Source organism: Chlorocebus sabaeus, chromosome 26 (assembly GCF_047675955.1).
Source record: "Chlorocebus sabaeus isolate Y175 chromosome 26, mChlSab1.0.hap1, whole genome shotgun sequence".
NCBI lineage: Eukaryota > Metazoa > Chordata > Mammalia > Primates > Cercopithecidae > Chlorocebus > Chlorocebus sabaeus.
In genome coordinates this window covers 17,513,652-17,531,868 of record NC_132929.1, presented here as the reverse complement: position 1 = coordinate 17,531,868, position 18,217 = coordinate 17,513,652, and the positions used below count along the sequence as shown (strand labels likewise).

General features: G+C 41.1%; 1 protein-coding gene across 20 annotated transcripts in view; it reads right to left on the bottom strand.

The window, feature by feature from the left end:
• Nucleotides 1–18,217, bottom strand: part of MGA (MAX dimerization protein MGA) — a 166,841-nt gene that overhangs the window by 86,222 nt on the left and 62,402 nt on the right. For 17 of the 20 annotated variants that reach the window (XM_008016971.3, XM_008016969.3, XM_073012065.1 and 14 more), the window contains exon 2: nt 7,960–9,090. The exons of 2 other annotated variants lie outside the window; for them this stretch is intronic. In XM_008016971.3, the coding sequence (XP_008015162.3) occupies nt 7,960–9,023 (1,064 nt within the window). In that variant the 5' untranslated portion in view covers nt 9,024–9,090. Of the gene's footprint in view, nt 1–7,959; nt 9,091–17,701; nt 18,179–18,217 lie in introns of those variants that run through there. One more of the 20 variants, XM_008016970.3, reaches the window with a different exon arrangement.

Sequence of the window (18,217 nt, the reverse complement as noted above, 5' to 3'; positions counted from 1 at the left end):
GTTCGACACCAGCCTGGTCAACATAGCAAAACCTCATCTCTACTAAAAATACAAAAATTAGCCAGGCATGGTGGCAAGTGCCAGCTACTCAGGAGGCTGAGGCAGGAGAATCGCTTGAACCCGGGAAGCAGAGGTTGCAGTGAGTCAAGATCACACCACTGCACTCCAGCCTGGGTGACAGAGCAAGACTCTGTGTCAAAAAAAAAAAAAAAAAAATTCAAAATTGATCGCAGACCTAAACTTAAGAGATAAAACTATAAAACCCTTAGTAAGAAACATAAGGGAAACTCTTTCTAATGTTAGATTTGGCAATGATTTCTTAAGCGTAACATCAAGCACAGGCAAGAGAATAAAGAATAGGAAAATTGTACTTCATTAAAATTAAAAACTTGTGCATCAAAACACACTATATAAGAATGAAAAAACAACCCACAGAATGAGACAAGAGATTTGCAAATATTTTATCTAATGGATTAATATCCAAAATATATAAAGAACTCCTGCATCTCAACAACAAAATAAAGACTCAATTTTTAAATAGGCAAAGCTCTTGAATAAACATTTCTCCTTATACAAACGGTAAATAAGCATGTGAAAAGATGCCTAAATAACATTGTCAATCATTAGGGAAATGCAAATTAAAAACCATAACGAGCTATCCCTCCATACCCATTAAAATGGCTATTATTAAAAATAGTAAGTGCTGGCCAGGATAAGGAGAAATTAGAATACTTGTGCACTGTTGATGGGAATGTAGAGTGGTTCAGCCACTTTGGAAAACAGTATTGTGGCTCCTCAAAAACTTAAAAATAGAATTAACATATGATCCAGCAATTCTACTTCTGGGTATATACCCAAAAGAATTCACTGGCCAGGTGCAGTGGCTCACCCATGTAATCCAGCACTTGAGAGGCTGAGGTGGGTGGATCGCCTAAGGTCAGGAGTTCAAAAACAGCCTGGCCAACATGGCGAAACCCCACCTCTAATAAAAATATAAACATTAGCTGGGTGTGGCAGCACATGCCTATAATCCCAGCTACTCTGGAGGCTGGGGTGGGAGGATCACTTGGACACAGGAGGATCACCTGGATGCAGAAGGCAAGAGGTTGCTGTGAGCCAAGATCACACCTCTGCAGTCCTGCCTGGGGGCGATAGAATGAGACTCAATCTCCAAAAAAAAAAAATGAATTCGTAATTCCATTATTCACAGTAGCAAAAAGGTACAAGCTATCCAAGTGTCCATCAACAGATAAATGGGATAAGGCCAAAGAGATCGGGCAAGAGGCCTTCAAGTGCAAAGGAAAGCCACTGAAGAATTTTAAGAGGGGACATAATCCCCTGTAAGTCATATTTTTCAAAGATCCTTCTGTCTACCAAACAGAGCATGGGATTGTGGGGGGAAAAGCAGCTGGGAAACCAGGCGGATGTTATGCAGCAGGGATGGTATTTTGGACTACAATAACAACAGCAAAGATGATACAAAAATCAGCAGGTTCATGTACTATGGGTAGGGATATAAATGGTTATAACCTTTTAGAATATAATTTAACAATTAATTACAATTTAAAATCTTGATCTAGACAATTCCATTCCGAAGAATTAATTGCTATATTTGCAAAAGTATATAAAAACTGTGTGTAAGAAATTTTACTGAAGTATTATTTGTAGTGGCTAAAAAAACTAAATTTCAAGAGCCATCAACAGAGAACTGATTAAATACATCTTATGGATACTAATGCAGCCCCTTTAAAATGCCTGTCATAGAATGTATAATGTTGGGGAAAACAGCAGGATTCTAGACTGTGGGAACAGCATTTTTGTAAAACTGTTCATATTTGTCTAATATTGACATTTGTGAATTAATTATTGTTTTAAATGTATCAAACCAGGCCAGGCGCAGTGGCTCACGCCTGTAATCCCGGCACTTGCGGAGGCCAAGGCAGGCGGATCATGAGACCAGCCTGGCCAACATAGTGAAACCCCTATATAAAATTACCCAGGCATGGTGGCGTGTGCCTGAAATCCAGCTACTCGGGAGGCTGAGGCAGGAGAATCACTTGAACCCAGGAGGTGGAGGTTGCAATGAGCTGAGATTGTATCACTGCACTCCAGCTGGCACAACAGTGTGAGACTTTGTCTCAAAAAAATCAAACCAGAGTGATTCTCTCTATAACAATATCATTCTCACTCACTTGCATTCTGATGAGCTTTCTTGGGAGAAAAATAAATGTGCCAGAAACTCGAGGTGCACCCATGGTAGTGTGCAATCAACTAATCAAACGGAAAAACATCGGAAAACTATGTCACACATGGAAAAGCTGTGTTTAGGTTGGAATTATGTAAAACCTAAGATCCATAATGCAGGAATTTGTTTCATTTGGTACTTAGAAAAGTACCTGAAACTAAAAGGTATTCAGTTACAAATAAAAGATAACAAAAATCATAAAGGAGTATAATTTTCCCCCAAATGTTTGAAGGTCGTGTAAAAGAGGCCTGGTGGTGCATGCCTGTAGTCCCAGCTACTAGGGAGGCCGAGGCAGGAGGATCGCTAGGGCCCAGGAGGTCAAGGCTACAGCAAGCCATGAACCTGCCACTGCAATCCAGCCTGAGAAACAAACAGAGCAAGATCTTGACACAAAAAAAAAAGATAGGAAAAAAAAAAAAGCAGCAGTAGCCTCTAGAGATAGTGAAATCAGAATAGCTAAAAACAAAACAGACAATACCACATGTGCTGACAAAGATGTAGAAGTAACAGGAACTCTCATAATACATTTTTGGTGGAAGTGTAAATTGGTATCATCCTTTTGGAAAATTCTGGCAGTGTCTACTAAAAGTATGCCTACTGTATGACCCAGCAATTCTCCTCCTAGACATATAACAAAAAGACACTAGCGCATATGTCCACCAAAGACACGTATAAGAAAGTTCATATTAGTTTTATTCATAATAGTCAAAAACTAGAAACAATCCAAATACACATCAATAGAATAACTTAACAGGTTTATGTAATCAGGTAAAAATAATGCAGAGTTTTCTGATTTGAATGACTACGACAGCTAATGCAAAAAAAAAAAGGGCAGGATTTAAAAGCAAAAAGAAAAATTCAGTTGGAATTATGTATAATAATGAACATTTTGATGTAGAGGTCTGGAACTAAGAAGAGAGACAAATAAGCTAGAGATATCAGTAGCTTTAAAAATAATCACTATTGGCAGGGCACCGTGGCTCACACCTGTAATCCTAGCACTCTGGGAGGCAGAGGCAGGCAAATCAAGAGGTCAAGAGATCGAGACCATCCTGACCAACATGGTGAAAGCCCATCTCCACTAAAAATACAAAAAAACAGTTGGGCGTGGTGGCGCACGCCTGTAGTTCCAACTACTCAGGAGGCTGAGGCAGGAGAATCACTTGAACCCAGGAGGCAGAGATTGCAGTAAGCCCAGATCATGCCACTACATTTCAGCCCAGGTGACGGAGCGAGACTCCACTGGGCATGGTTGCGGGCACCTGTAATCCCAGCTACCCCAGAGGCTGAGGCAGGAGAATTGCTTGAACCTGGGAGGCAGAAGAAGTGAGCCGAGATCGCGCCACTGCATTCCAGCTGAGGCAAGAGAGGCAGACTGTCTCAAAAAATAAAAATAAAAAATAATAATTGGTGGGATGTAGTGGTTCACCCCTGTAATCCAGCACTTGGGAGGCTGAGTTGGGTGGGTCACCTGAGGTCAGCCTGCCCAACATGGCAAAACCCCACCTCTACTAAAAATACAAAAATTAGCTGGGTGTGGCGGCACATGCCTGTAATCCCAGCTAGTCAGGAGACTGAGGCAAAGAATTGCTTGAACCCAGGAGGCAGAGGTTGCAGTGAGTCGAGACTGCACCACTGCACTCCAGCCTGGGCAACAAGCAAGACTCCATCTCAAAACAAAATAATAAACAATATTAGATGGGAGAAGAGGTCAAAGTCATAGATAAGACTACAAGATGGCCATGGACGGTGGCTCATGCCTATAATTCCAACACTTTGGGAGGTTGAGGCGGGTGGATCACCTGAGGTCAGGAGTTCAAGACCAGCCTGGCCAACATGGTGAACCCCCATCTCTACTAAAAATACAAAAATTAGCCAGGCGTAGCGGCACATGCCTGTCATCCCAGCTACTTCAGAGGCTGAGGCAGGAGAATCACTTGAAGCCAGGAAGCAGAGGTTGCTATGAACCGAGATGGTGCCACTGCACTCCAGCCTGGGAAACAAGAGCAAAACTCCATCACAAAAAAAAAAGAAAAGAAAAGAAAAGAAAAAGAAAAAGACTACAACAGCTGGGCATGGTAGCTCATGCCTGTAATCTCAGCACTTTGGGAGGCTGAGGCAGGAGGATCACTTGAGGCCAGGAGTTCGAGACCAGTCTGGCCAACATGGTGAAACTCTGTCTCTACTAAAACTACAAAAATTAGCCAGGCATGGTGGCATGCACCTGCAATTCCAGCTAATCCAGAGGCTGAGGCACTTGAACCCAGAATCCCTTGAACCCAGGAGGCGGAGGTTGCAGCGAGTCAAGATCATACCACTGCACTCCAGCTTGGGCAACAGGGCAAGACTCTGTCCCCCTTCAAAAAAAAGAAAGAAAGAAAGAAAGAAAGGGGGGGGGGGGGAAGGAAGGAAAGAAAGAAAAGAAAGGAAGAAAGGAAGAAAAGAAGGAAGGAAGGAAGAAAGGGGACTACAGGAGCATAATACTAGGAAATAACCTTCATTTAATAAATATCTGAATATATTATAAGGAGTCAGTAAGAATAACTGAAAGAAGGGGAAAAAATCAAGAGTTAGGAGAACCACGTGAATGGTATGGTAAAAGCCAAGGAAGAAAAAATAGAGTTTCAAGTAGGAGAAAACGGTCAAGCAACAGGAAATGTAGCAAATAAAGCCTAAAGATCAGTGCATTTACCAATAGCATTAGCTAAAACAAAGCAGAATGACAAAGCAATCATATATCAGTAACTGAATAGAAAATGGGAAAATAGTGTGGGGGGTGTGTGTGTGTGTGTGCACATGCACACGCATGTGTATATAATTTTTTAGACCCTTAAATCAGAGGTTGGCAATTATTTCCTGTAAAGGAACAGATAGTAAATATTTTAGGCTTTACAAGCATCTATGGTCTCTGCCACATATTCTTGTATACACACTAAAACAAGCTATAGGCCAGATTTGCCCAACTCTCGCCTAAAAATAATTTCTGCTCCCATATCAAGCATTTAGAGAAAAAGTTTACACAGAGCTAAATACCATTTTCACACATAAAGATAATGTTATTTCTTGGAGCATGATTCGAGTTGCTTTTCTCCCTTCAGTGACAGAGATACTACATGTTAATAAATCTGAACCACTCTCTTGATTCATTAAAATCAAAAGCTCAACCATATGTAATCCCAACAGCTGCTTTCTGTAACAAAAAAAATAAGCCTGGCCGGGTATGGCGGCTCATGCCTGTAATCCCAGCACTGTGAAAGGCCAAGGCTGGCAGATCACTTCAGCTCACAAGTTTGAGGCCAGCCTGGGCAACACGGCAAAACCTTGTCTCTACTAAAAATACAAAAAATCAGTCAGGCATAGTGATGCATGCCTGTAGTTCCAGCTACTCAGGAGGCTGAGGTAGGAGAATCACCCAAGTCCAGGAAGTCAGGGCTGCAGTGAGCCGTGATTGCACTACTGCACCCTATTCTAAGTGACAGAGCCATACACTGCCTCAAAAAACAAACCAACATACATCTGACCCTTTAACCTGAAGAACTTCTTCAGGCCCCATCCTCCAAAGGAATTTTAATAAATTCTGCATCATCCAACGGTACACTCAACTATTTCTGGATAACAAGGGTAAAAATATAATTTGTGGTCAACTGTTTAAATCCTATTTTAATTATGTTAATCAAGATGATTAAGCTGTGGCTGAAGAATCAAGTTTAAAGACGGCATCCACCAGTTGCAATTACAAACAATACCACAGCAAAAAGTGTAACCTGAAAGAACCTTTGACAAAAAAACTGTATGCCTTGCTTGAGTAGCACTTACTCCTGCTGCAACAATCCTTAGAAAAAGCAAAGCAATAACCAGCTCATAGACAAGGCAAGGGGAACTCATGAGCATGGTGATTCCAAATTCAAAAAATAGTAGCTGTTAGTGGCCTACAATTTTAGCAAGAAAAGGAAAGTACAGGGAATTCGTGTGCAGGGATTTCTTTACTTTTGCTGAACTTGGGTTTAAAAATCAAAATAATGGCTGGGCGCAGTGGCTCACACCTGTAATCCCAGCACTTTGGGAGGCCAAGGTGGGCAGATCACGAGGTCAGGAGATCAAGACCATCCTGGCTTAACACAGTGAAACCCTATCTCTACTAAAAATACAAAAAATTAGCCGGGCGTGGTGGTAGGCGCCTGCAGTCCCAGCTACTCGGGAGGCTAAGGCAGGAGAATGACGTGAACCTGGGAGGTGGAGCTTGCAGTGAGCCCAGATCATGCCACTGCACTCCAGCCTGAGCGACAGAGCCAGACTCCGTCTCAAAAAATAAAAAAATAAAAATAAAAATAAGGCAAGTTCAGGCCGGGTATAGTGGCTCACATCTGTAATTCCAACACTTTGAGAGGCCGAGGCGGGTGGATCACCTGAGGTCAGGAGTTTGAGACCAGCCTGGCCAACATGGTGAAACTCCATCTCTACTAAAAAAAAAAATTCAAAAAATTTAGCCAGGCATGGTGGCACACACCTGCAATCCCAGCTACTCGGGAGGTTGAGACAGGAGAATCGCTTGAACCTGGGAGCCAGAGGTTATAGTGAGCTGAGAAGGCGCCACTGCACTCCAGCCTGAGCAACAGAGCGAGATTCCATCTCAAAAACAATAAACAAACAAAAATAAGGCAAGTTCAAACAAAAAGAAACAACAGTATCATTCACAATAGTCAAATTCAAGTTTTGCTTTTTGGAACTTTGTGAAATCCTCCCCCACATTCCATCCCAAATATTTTGGATTTGTGGTTGGTTGAACACACAGCTGCAGCCTCCATGGAAGACTGATTGTATAGACAACTCATGATTACAGGTGACTTTCTGTATCTGAGGAGGACTGGTTCCAGGACCCTCCCCAGATATCAAAATCTGAGGATACTCAAGTACCTTAGTTGGCCAGTTTTATCTGTGGATGCAGAACCAGAAGATGTGGTGGGCCTACTATAATTGAAGAAGGGAAGAAAATCCCAAATCATAATGGAAACCAAACTTATCTACACAAGGCACAAAATGCATTTACAGTCGTTATTTGTACCTAATACTTGTGAATTTACTGCCTGAGGGATATCCTAATCCATAAATTGCCCAAACAAAGAAGCAGCTGAAAATTATTACTAGTTAAAATAGCATGTTTACTGTTTCTGTAAAATTTACCTAGCATAACTGAAGCCTTATACCCTTTGACCAACATCTTTCAGTCTTTCTCTACCCCCTGGCATCCACCATTCTACTTTCTACTTTTAAGAATATTTTGCAGTATTTGTCTTTTTTGTTTTGCTTATTTCACTTAGCACAGTATTTTCTAGGAACATCTATGTTGTCACAATTGGTATGATTTTCTTTTTTTCTTGAGACGGAGTCTCAAATATAGTAAGGTGTTGGTATCCTCAGGTGGTCCTGGAACCAATCCCCCAAGGATATCAAGGAACATTCTAAATACATATGAATAATTCAGGTAAGTTATCCAATTTGCCTACAATTCTAGATCCTGAACCCAACTGATTCTCATTACAGAAAAATTATCTGTCATTTCACAGAATGTAAAAGCAGTTGTGGTACATTTTATAGTGATAGTGACTTACATTTATCAACATGTGTAGCATTCCACAGAAACAAGATGTTAAATCCAACACCTGGCCCATCTCAATCTTCCTTTTATTTCTAAGAACAGAAAAACTACTACTTACCATTCAGAAATCTCTTGCTTCAATTGAGGAACTTCACTAAGTGCTGAATCAGTATCCATGAAACCAAGAAAGTCTCGTTTTATATTAAGGGAAGTCTTCTCCAAACCCTTGCCTGATGTTTCATGACCCCTTGACAAAGGATCCAAATCACCTGGTTGTATCTCTGACCCCTGACCTTCTGTAAGACGGACCCGATGACCAGAAGAACTGGAAATATTATTCCCTTCTTGGTCAGAGCTGTTCTTTTGTTTTCCATCTCTTTGGGGCTTACTATTCAGCCCATCATCCCGAAAGCCTTTGGCAAATGGATTGTAATCTATTTTCAGCTGAGTAATCTGAATGTTCTGATAAGCTGTGACTGCAAAGAATTCAGTCTGTGGGAAGGTAAAAGTGTGGACACCAGGGCCATTTAATTGTATCACCTCCACAGCCTTTTCTGCAGGCACCAAATGAAGCCTTGGCAGGTAACGATGCATAGAGTGCAAGATGATATGCCCTTCTTGGTCCAGTGTATTGTTGGTAAGTTTGAGTTTATAGAAAGATACTGGTTGATGCATCCAATAATGACCTGTGGAAGGAGATTCTGGATGAATAAAAACCCTCCCCAAAACATGAGGTTCAGCCTTCCCACTGGGTTCCCACCAACGACCATTCCACTTATAACGATGGTTATCCACAGGAGATATATCCATGACAAGAATATACTTCAAATTTGAATCTAAACCTGTTATCCAATAACGACAATAAGGAAACATGCGTCTTCCTTGCTTGGTCAGAATCATTTCTGTGCTTCGATGATAGAACTCATTCCACATACTATTGTTATCGAGGGTAACAGTGATTCCACCCACAGTACAATCAGCTGGAAGGCAAATCTTCCCTTTAGATTTTACTGGTGATGACACACTACTAGCCAAAGCACAGGCATCCTGATTAGTAACCAAAATTCCTTGATCAGTTTTGCCATTTCCTGGCTGCTTTAAGATGACAAAGAAGGTAGGTGCTGCTCCTGCCACTGTTCCAACATCTTGATTAGCCAATATAATCTGCTGTTTCTCCTCCATGATTTCAGTAGGAAACTCAGTAGTAAGACAACTGTAATCACCACATAGTCACAATGGCCTTCCCATCCTAAGAAACAAGCAAAAAAACCAAAAACAAAAAACACCCTTTAATCAAGTGAGTATTTATTTCTTGAACAAAAATACAAGAATGATGTCATCCCCAAAATATTCCTAAATTCTTGTAAGACTTTGCTTCTAAGCTTTTCTTTCAATCACAGCAAGAATATTTATTCTGGAATATCTAATCATTTTTTAAAGTTCATTTTAATCTAATTAGTTAAGTCGCTCATATCCTAATCCTCTAACAATTCACTATAAATACTATAATCTCACACAAAGAAACAAAAGCATATATTCATTATTTAAAAAAATAAAAATATACAAAATTAAAAAGTTAAATTGGAAGGTTATGCATTTTTAAAGCATCCTAACACTTTATGAATTAATTTGCCAGAAGATTCCTTTATATAGCAAGTTCCCCTGTGATGAGTAAATTAAATAAGTAAATTTCCATTTTCATTCCAAAGAGCTAATTGTACAGAATTAGTTCTTCACATGGTTCAGAAGACATGGTTCCATAAGTAAGTAAAAAGCTATCTTAACTTCTTAGTACATGCATTTAAAGAAGCCATGACAAATCACTGGAACTCAATGGATTTTACACTGAAAAAAATTCCAGATGAATCTAATATTTAATTTTTTTATTCCTAAATCCTGAGAAAAGTTTTTTTATGAGACACAAAACCTAAAACCAGTAAAGCAGGAGAAAAAAAAAAAGTTGATAAATTTAATATTATATAAGGCCAGGTGCGGTGGCTCACACCTGCAATCCCAGCACTTTGAGAGGCCAAGGCCAGTGGATCATTTCAGGCCAGGAATTCGAGACCAGCCTGGCCAACACGGCAAAACCCCATCTCTATTAAAAACTAAAAAATTAGCCGGGTGTGGTGGCGCATGCCTGTAGTCCCAGCTACTCAGGAGGCTGAGGCACGAGAATCACTTGAACCCAGGAGGCAGAAGGTGCACTGAGCCAAGATCACGCCACTGCACCCCAGCGTGGGTGACAGGGAAAGACTGTCTCAAAGAAATAAAAATAAAACAAAATGTAATATTCTGTAAATTTTTTAATCTGGCAAAATCATTTAAGCAAAATCAAAAAGCAAACAACTAACCAGGAAAAGGTATGTGCAACTTATAAAGAACTCATTTCCCTAATATAAAAAGGAGACTAGACATGGTGACTCCCACCTATAATCCCAGCACTTTGGGAGGCCAAGGCAGGAGGATTGCTTGAAGTCAGGAGTCCCAGACCAGCCTGTCCAACATAGTGAAAGCCTGTCTCTATTAAAAAATAATAGTGGCCGGGAGCAGTGGCTCACGCCTGTAATCCAAGCACTCTGGGAGACCAAGGAGGTCAGATCACTTGAGGTCAGGAGTTCAAGACAAGCCTGGCCAACATGGTGAAACCCCATCTCTACTAAACACAAAAAAATTAGCTGGACATGGTGGTGTGCGCCTATAATCCCAGCTATTTAGGAGGCTAAGGCAAGAGAATCGCTTGAACCCAGGAGGTGGAGTTGCAGTGAGCCAAGACGGCACCACTGCACTTCAGCCTGGGTGACAGAGCAAGACTCTGACTCAAAAAAATAAAATAAAAATACATTAACAGTAATAATAATTTTTATAGGCTTCCTACAAATCAACAAGACCAAATACCTAACAGAAAAATAAGTAAAAGATAATAAACGCAAATGGCTATGAATATGTATATAGTGAAGAGGAAAGGAAATTAAAATCATCTTGAGATTGTTTTTTTACTTATCAGACTGGCAAAAATCAAAGCCTGGTAGTGTTGGAAAGGGTATAGGTCAACCAGCATTCTCCCCTAACTAGTTACTGGGAGTATAAAATAACAGAATCTCTATGAGAAAGGGCAACTTGAAAATATCGAAAGTACAAATCCATATATCATCCTACAACAAAGAAGTTTTTCCAGGACTTTAAGTTTTTTTAATTCACTGATAAAACCCACTATAGAACTTTATTTTAAATACACACACCTATGATAAATGATATCTATACAAGATTATCCCCTGCATTCCCATTTATAACAGCAAAAGACTAGACAGGAAGAGAGAAGTCCTTAAAGTGGTAAAACAAATGATGGCACATCCATAGAGTGGAATGATAACAGTCATAAAAGAGAATGTATAAGCTTAATGAATGCATGCAAAAAATATCTACAAGATATATTAAGCGCAAAATGTTCAGAAGAGTTTAAATTATGCCACACGTCTTTTAAAAGTTTTTTTGTTTGTCTGTTTGTTTTTGAGATGGAGTCTCGCTCTACTGCCCAGGCTGGAGTACAGTGGCTCAATCTCAGCTCACTACAAGCTCCGCCTCTCGGGTTCATGCCATTCTCCTGCCTCAGCCTCCCCAGCAGCTGGGACTACAGGCACCCGCCACCACACCCGGCTAATTTTTTTGTATTTTTAGTAGAGACGGGTTTTCACCACGTTAGCCAGGATGGTCTCAATCTCTTGACCTCATGATCCACCCGCCTTGGCCTCCCAAAGTGCTGGGATTACAGGCGTGAGCCACCGCGCCCAGTCAGAAGTTTTTTATTGTACTTCTTAAACTTCAGACAGGGAGTACACGTGCAGGTTTGTTTATATAAGTGTACTGCATAATATAAGGTTTGGGCTTCTAATGATCCCATCATCCAAGCAGTGAACATAGTACCTGATAGGTAGTTTTTCAACCCTTGTAAAAGTTTTTTTCCTTAATAAAGTCAAAGAAATAGACAGCATTTCGGTCTTTAAAATAAATAAACCAAAGAATGAAAAAGAACAGGTACATATTTGCTTTACACAGACTATCTCTGGAAAGACAGAAAACAGTAGTATTGGTCATATCCAAGGAAAACTTGGTGACTTGGAAAAGATACCCTTTTACACTTTCTAAATTTTGTGCCTTGTGAACACACAATCTTTAAAAACTAAAAAACAGGCCAGGTGGGCAGGTGTAGTGGCTCACGCCTGTAATTCCAGCACTTTAGGAGGCCAAGGTGGGAGAAACGTTTGAGGTCAAGAGTCCAAGACCTGCCTGGTCAAAATAGCCAGAGTCGGTCTCTACCAAAAAAAAAAAAAAGAAAAAAAATTAGCAGGTATGGTGGCTAGGAGGCTGAGACAGGAGGACACCTTCAGCAGCCCTTAAAGTTCAGGTTGCAGTGAGCCATAACTATATCACTACACTCCAGCCTAGGAGACAGAGTGAGACCCCATCTCTTTTAAAAAAAACAAAGTTAAAATTAAATTAATTATTAAAGGTTATTAAAAAAAGATCATATATATTGTACGATTCCATTTATATGAGATGTCCAACACAGGCAAATCTAGAGAAACACAAAGTAGATTAGTGGTTTCAGGTGAAGGGGTAACTGGGACTAACTACTAAAGGGTGTGGGATTTCTTTTTGGTGTATACTTTAAAATGATGAATTATGTTACGTGAACTGCATCTCAATAAAAAGTTATAATAAAGAAATCTGATGCCGGCCGTGGTGGCTCATGCCTACAATCCCACAACTTTGGGAGGCTAAGGCAGGAGGATCACTTGAGCCCAGGAGTTTGAGACCAACCTGGAAAACACAGTGAGACTCCATCTCTACAATGGTGTGTACCTGTAGTCCCAGCTACTTGAGTGGCTGAGGTGAGAGGATCACTTGAGCCTGGGGGTGGGGAGGCTGAGGCTGCAATGAGCTGTGATGGGGCCACTGCACTCCAGTCTAGATAACAGAGTGAGACCTTGTATCAAAAAAAAAAAAGAAATCTGACTGCTAAAATCAACTGAACTGATATACTAAATAAAAGCTACAGCTTCTAGTTTTTATACAAAAAGGAAGATGACACTTCCTCACCCCTGTGTAAGTGGGTCAGTAATCTTAATCAAATTCAGCCATTATTAGTCTTCATTATAATTAAAAAGTATTTTACCTTTCATCAGGGCTAATGATGAGCAGTAAAAGCATCTAATCTGAATTTTACCTCTTCTTACAAGATTGGTCATACATCTCCAAAGCTTAAAATATCTGTTAGTCTACAGATAATAGATATTTTTAAAATCAAGACTTCAAAAGGTTTACTATTGTTTCCTATTATGACTAGAGATAAAAATAGAAATTCACTTCCTAACACTAAAGCACTAATATCAGGGAAGGTGAGGAACAACAACAAAAAATCTCTCCTCTGATGAGAAGTTTATTTTTAAAAGACAGATAAAATTTACAGTGATTCTTTTCAAAAGTGGCCTCAAGCTTTTACCTATGAAGTTCATTGGTTTTTTAAACCTAACACACTTAAGCAATACCTATCAGAGATTGACAAAACAAAACTAAACAGACTCAGAAGTCACAAATAAGGTAAAATATGAAAGCTTAAAGAACAGGCAAAAAAAAAAAAAAAAACCTCTACAATGATGTATAATTCAAACAACGCAAACTCCTAGCTTGTATTTATTAACTCATAAACTTCAAAGTTTTGTTACAAATCACCAACTATTTTTGTGAGTCAAGTATGCAAAACATCCTTTGTGTGTATGTGCTCCATGTGAGCACAACATCCTTAGGTGTATTTAACATGACTAAGGCAGTAAAGAAGTATATGAAAAAAAATTTTGTTATCCCAAACCTATAAATTACATGAAAAGGTGCCGAATTTCTTAAACATTACCTTTTTTTTTTTTTTTTTTTTTTTTTTTGAGACGGAGTCTCACTCTGTTGCCCAGGCTGGAGTGCAGTGGTGCGATCTCGGCTCACTGCAAGCTCCACCTCCTGAGTTCACACCATTCTCCTGACTCAGCCTCCTGAGTAGCTGGGACTACAGGTGCCCGCCACCACGCCCGGCTAATATTTTGTATTTTTAGTAGAGATGGGGAAATTTTGATTTTCAGATCATTACTGGTAAAATCAAGACAGAGAAGTTTTAACCAATTCTTTAAAAATTACTATCTTTTATTTTTATTTTTTTATTTATTTTTGAGACAGAGTGTCGCTCTGTCACCCAGGCTAGAGTGCAGTGGCCGGATCTCAGCTCACTGCAAGCTCTGCCTCCCGGGTTTACGCCATTCTCCTGCCTCAGCCTCCCAAGTAGCTGCGACTACAGGCGCCCGCCACCTCCCCCAGCTAGTTTTTTGTACTTTTTAGTAGAGACGGGGTTTCACCGTGTTAGCCAGGATGGTCTCGATCTCCTGACATCATGATCCACCCATCTAGGCCTCCCAAAGTGCTGGGATTACAGGCTTGAGCCACCGCGCCCAGCCAAAAATTACTCTCTTCTAAAGATTAATCTATTAAATGTCAAAGATGCAACTGACAAAAACCCAGTTTAGTGAATATTAGACTGCACTTGAAGTAAATTTTACACTAACTTTATATACGCACATTTTGAGTTTTTCTTTCTGCCTAAGCAAAAAATTAGTGCAGAGAAGTCACATTAACCTATTTCAACTTTGTGCACAGGCATCTAATAAAAAAATGTAAAAATGTGCCTGAAGACAAGAAAACAAACTTTCTGACTTATGATTTGTATAAGACTGGTTTTTAACTCCACTAATCAAATTAATCCGTTAGTTGATGAAAATGCATTGAATTAAAGACTTAATTTACAACTAAAACCATCTCTATCTTGAGCCATAACAGCTACTGGTTTAAGAACATGGAATGCAATTCTTATTCTACATCAAATCTAAGCACAGATTCCACTTCACTATAAGCATATGCCTAGGTTTGGAGCTACCATATGAATTTTCTTTTCTAAGATAAATATTGCAAAACATTTTAATTTTCTAATCAAAAGGCAGTCAATTAAGAATATTCAGCTGTTTCAGATACCAAGACCACTCGAAAGTCTAAGACAATCTTAAGCCAACTGCTAAACTCAAATGTACTTTAGAAAAGGGTAGGCTAGGCCGGGCGCAGTGGCTCACGCTTGTAATCCCAGCACTTTGAGGGGCTGAGGCCGGTGGATCACTTGATGTCAGGAGTTCAAGACCAGCTTGGCCAACATGACAAAACGCTCTCTCTACAAAAAATACAAAAATTAGCCAGGTGTCATGTTGTGCACCTGTAGTCCCAGCTACTTGGGAGGATGAGGCACAAGAATCACTTGAACCCGGGAGGCAGATGTTGCAATGAGCCGAGATAGTGCCACTGCACTCTAGCCTTCGAGATAGAGACTCGGTCTCAAGATAATAATAATAATAATAATAAAGAAAAGAAAGGGGTAGACTACTCATTAAGAAATAAATCTAGCAACATCCTAAAAATACTCTTGTAAACTAAAAGCTTTAATGAAAACCACAATTTTGGTACATACATATACACCTTAACATTCAAAAACGTTCAATTCGGCTTTTCAACATCAAATTTTTTTTATCTAGATAAAACAGCTATAATAAAAACCTAACCAAATACGTTGTGGAGGGGAAAATTCACACCAGAAGACATATATACACACACAAAACCTATCATAGAAAACATTTTTTAGCTAAGTAATCTGACAAGTTCCATAAATTGTTACAATTTCAGACTCCCTATTTTAATGTCTTTTCATCAGTGACCTCTTTGGGAAATGTTTATCTACTAAAGCAATGACCCTCATACAACTCACAAAATACACCAGTTTTACTAGTTTCCTAATTCAATGATTTATGTACTGTGCTCAACCCCAAAAATTAGTTACACAAAATCAAAATTCCAAGTCAATACCATGATTTAAAAACACAAATATTCAAATGCTAAGCAACACATTCTCAACGTTTTCCAAATTGCTACAAACATCTACAACCCTTTCATACAATAAATACAATAGTATGGTAGGCACCAAGATGTTAGTATATTCCTTAACATAATCCTTCACCACAAGAATATGATTAAGTTAAATTATATTTGTGAAACTCAAATTTCAAGAGAACAGGTTCACTCAGATTTCATTTACTAATAAACACTGGGTAAAGAAATTTTAAGTTTTTTAAAAACAGAATGCGGATATAAATATAATAAGAATATGACAGTAAATGGTGGCAAAGACAGTAAAATAGCCAACTATTAATACTTTCTTAATCGCTGTTAACCATCATTTGCTTATTTTTACTAATTTAACAAATGACACTTGCTATTTATTAAGAACTACTCACTTCGGAACAGACAATATCCTGGGCATTTTATCGTCACAACCTTATAGGGCAAATGTCAAAATATTATCTGAAACGCTTTTAGGTTTTAAGGCACAGAATTGCACCTGCCTAAGACAGTACTGCCCCCTTCTCTTCCCAGATACCATCTGTTACTGCTGGCCCCAGGAGTATTTTCTATTGCTAAGAATGGACCCTTAACTACAACTCAGGGCCAACGAGCTGACAGGTCCCTAGCAGTTGGATAAGCAGAATTTGAAGAACTTTTAAGGCAGAAACGGGCTGTAGTCAAACTTGAAGTATGCCAAGGTACCCAGGGCACTGAATTTCCTCAAGTCCTCAGCCTGTGTTTCTGTTAAGTGGACCCAAGCCACTTAACCCACACAAACGCTAGAAACAACCGTAGGCGGCAAGAAACACTGGCGCTGTTCCGATACGCAAGAAAGTAAAAGGCTCTCACTGCCTTCCCCAAGAGGAGCAGACGCCGTCGACTATTAATGACCCACAAACCGCCGCTTTTCAACTGCAAAGACAGCTGGCCAAGAACCACGTGAAAAAATGCCGCAAGGAAAGCTCTTCCGGGGAAGAGGAGTCCCGACAGATCACGTGCCGCCGTCCGGAACCCGAGGATCTCTCTGCGGGACCCAGCCGCATTTTGTTACCTTGGAGACTACAGAACCAGCCACCAGACCCTCCGCGGCCAACCCCCTTCCCAGCAGCCGTCACGCCGCCCCCAGGCACTTTCCCTGCAGCCTAGCTGCGGCATCGTGCCCAAAAAGAACGAACAGAGCAAGCAGTTAACCAGGGACTCAGCCGCATAAGCCTGGGAAGCTCTACAACAACACGCGCGCGGGTGGGCTCGAGACTTCTCATGATCCACGTGTTTGCTCCGGCGAGGCGAACCTTGGGAAAGTTATCTTTCCTCTAAAAGAGTGCACTTTGGTTTCTCATGTTGGTCTGCCATCAGTAACCCCTCCTTTCAGACCTCATTTACCCGGTCCTGCTTCCACCCCGGCCAGAGGAAGAAGGCATTCCCCAGGGTTCGAAAGGCAAAGCAAAAATCTATACAGCAAGACGCTACCACTTTGCACTCTCGACCCAGTCTGAAACGATACCTAGTTTCTCCATATTCTTCTGACACACAGATTCCTCAACTTTGGCTACTGGAGCTTTGTGGGAGGCGGGGGGGGGGGGGGGCGGGGGGCCGGAGGGTGCTGTTAATATCCCAGATATCTTGCACTGAGGGCAGAGACCTACTTGACCATTTAACAGAAACAGGAAACCCCATCAACAGAACTAGGTAAAGGCTGCCCCACAGAGGAAAAAAGAAAATAACACCTGCTCTTCCCACCTGTTTTCCCCTCCCTCATTTCTGCACTCACACACCACCGGTCCTTTGTTTACCAAGTCCCCACTCCTACAGCTCACTTCCTCGCCCTCCTTTATTAAACTTGCCGTCCTGCCTCAAACAATTTGGCCGGAAATTACTTGTTAGAAAAGACGTTTGCACAGGTGTCAAAACGCTGTGCCCAGTTCCTCAGAAAAGCGACGCCAACACCGTTTCCCTTGGAGTTCTAGAACCACGAGACCTGGGCGCTAAACTGCAAAGCGCGTAAGCATGGCTCTCGACCTAGAGCCCAGCGCCAGGCTAAGTCGTCACGCGGACCGTACCACGCGGAGCGGCACCCCACGCACGCGAGGGCAGGGCCGAGCCATGGGCGCTTCTCACCCCTCCCGCCTCGTGGCCGCTCTCTCTGGCGTCGATGCTCCCAGTTAGGTAGCTGAGCGACGCGGAAGTGAGGCCGGGGACGCGCGCGAGGTGACATGCGCAGCCTCGCTCAGAGACCACAGGCGCGCGCCAAAGGCGGCCCCGCGCAAGGCCCGGCCTGGCGAGGGCGTGCGAAGCTCTCTCAGCAGAACGTTTCTCACGCCGTTCAAATACACAAGAGCTTCAAACTCTCGAAAAACTCCAATCGGGCCAGTACTAAGCGATGCCCTCCACCC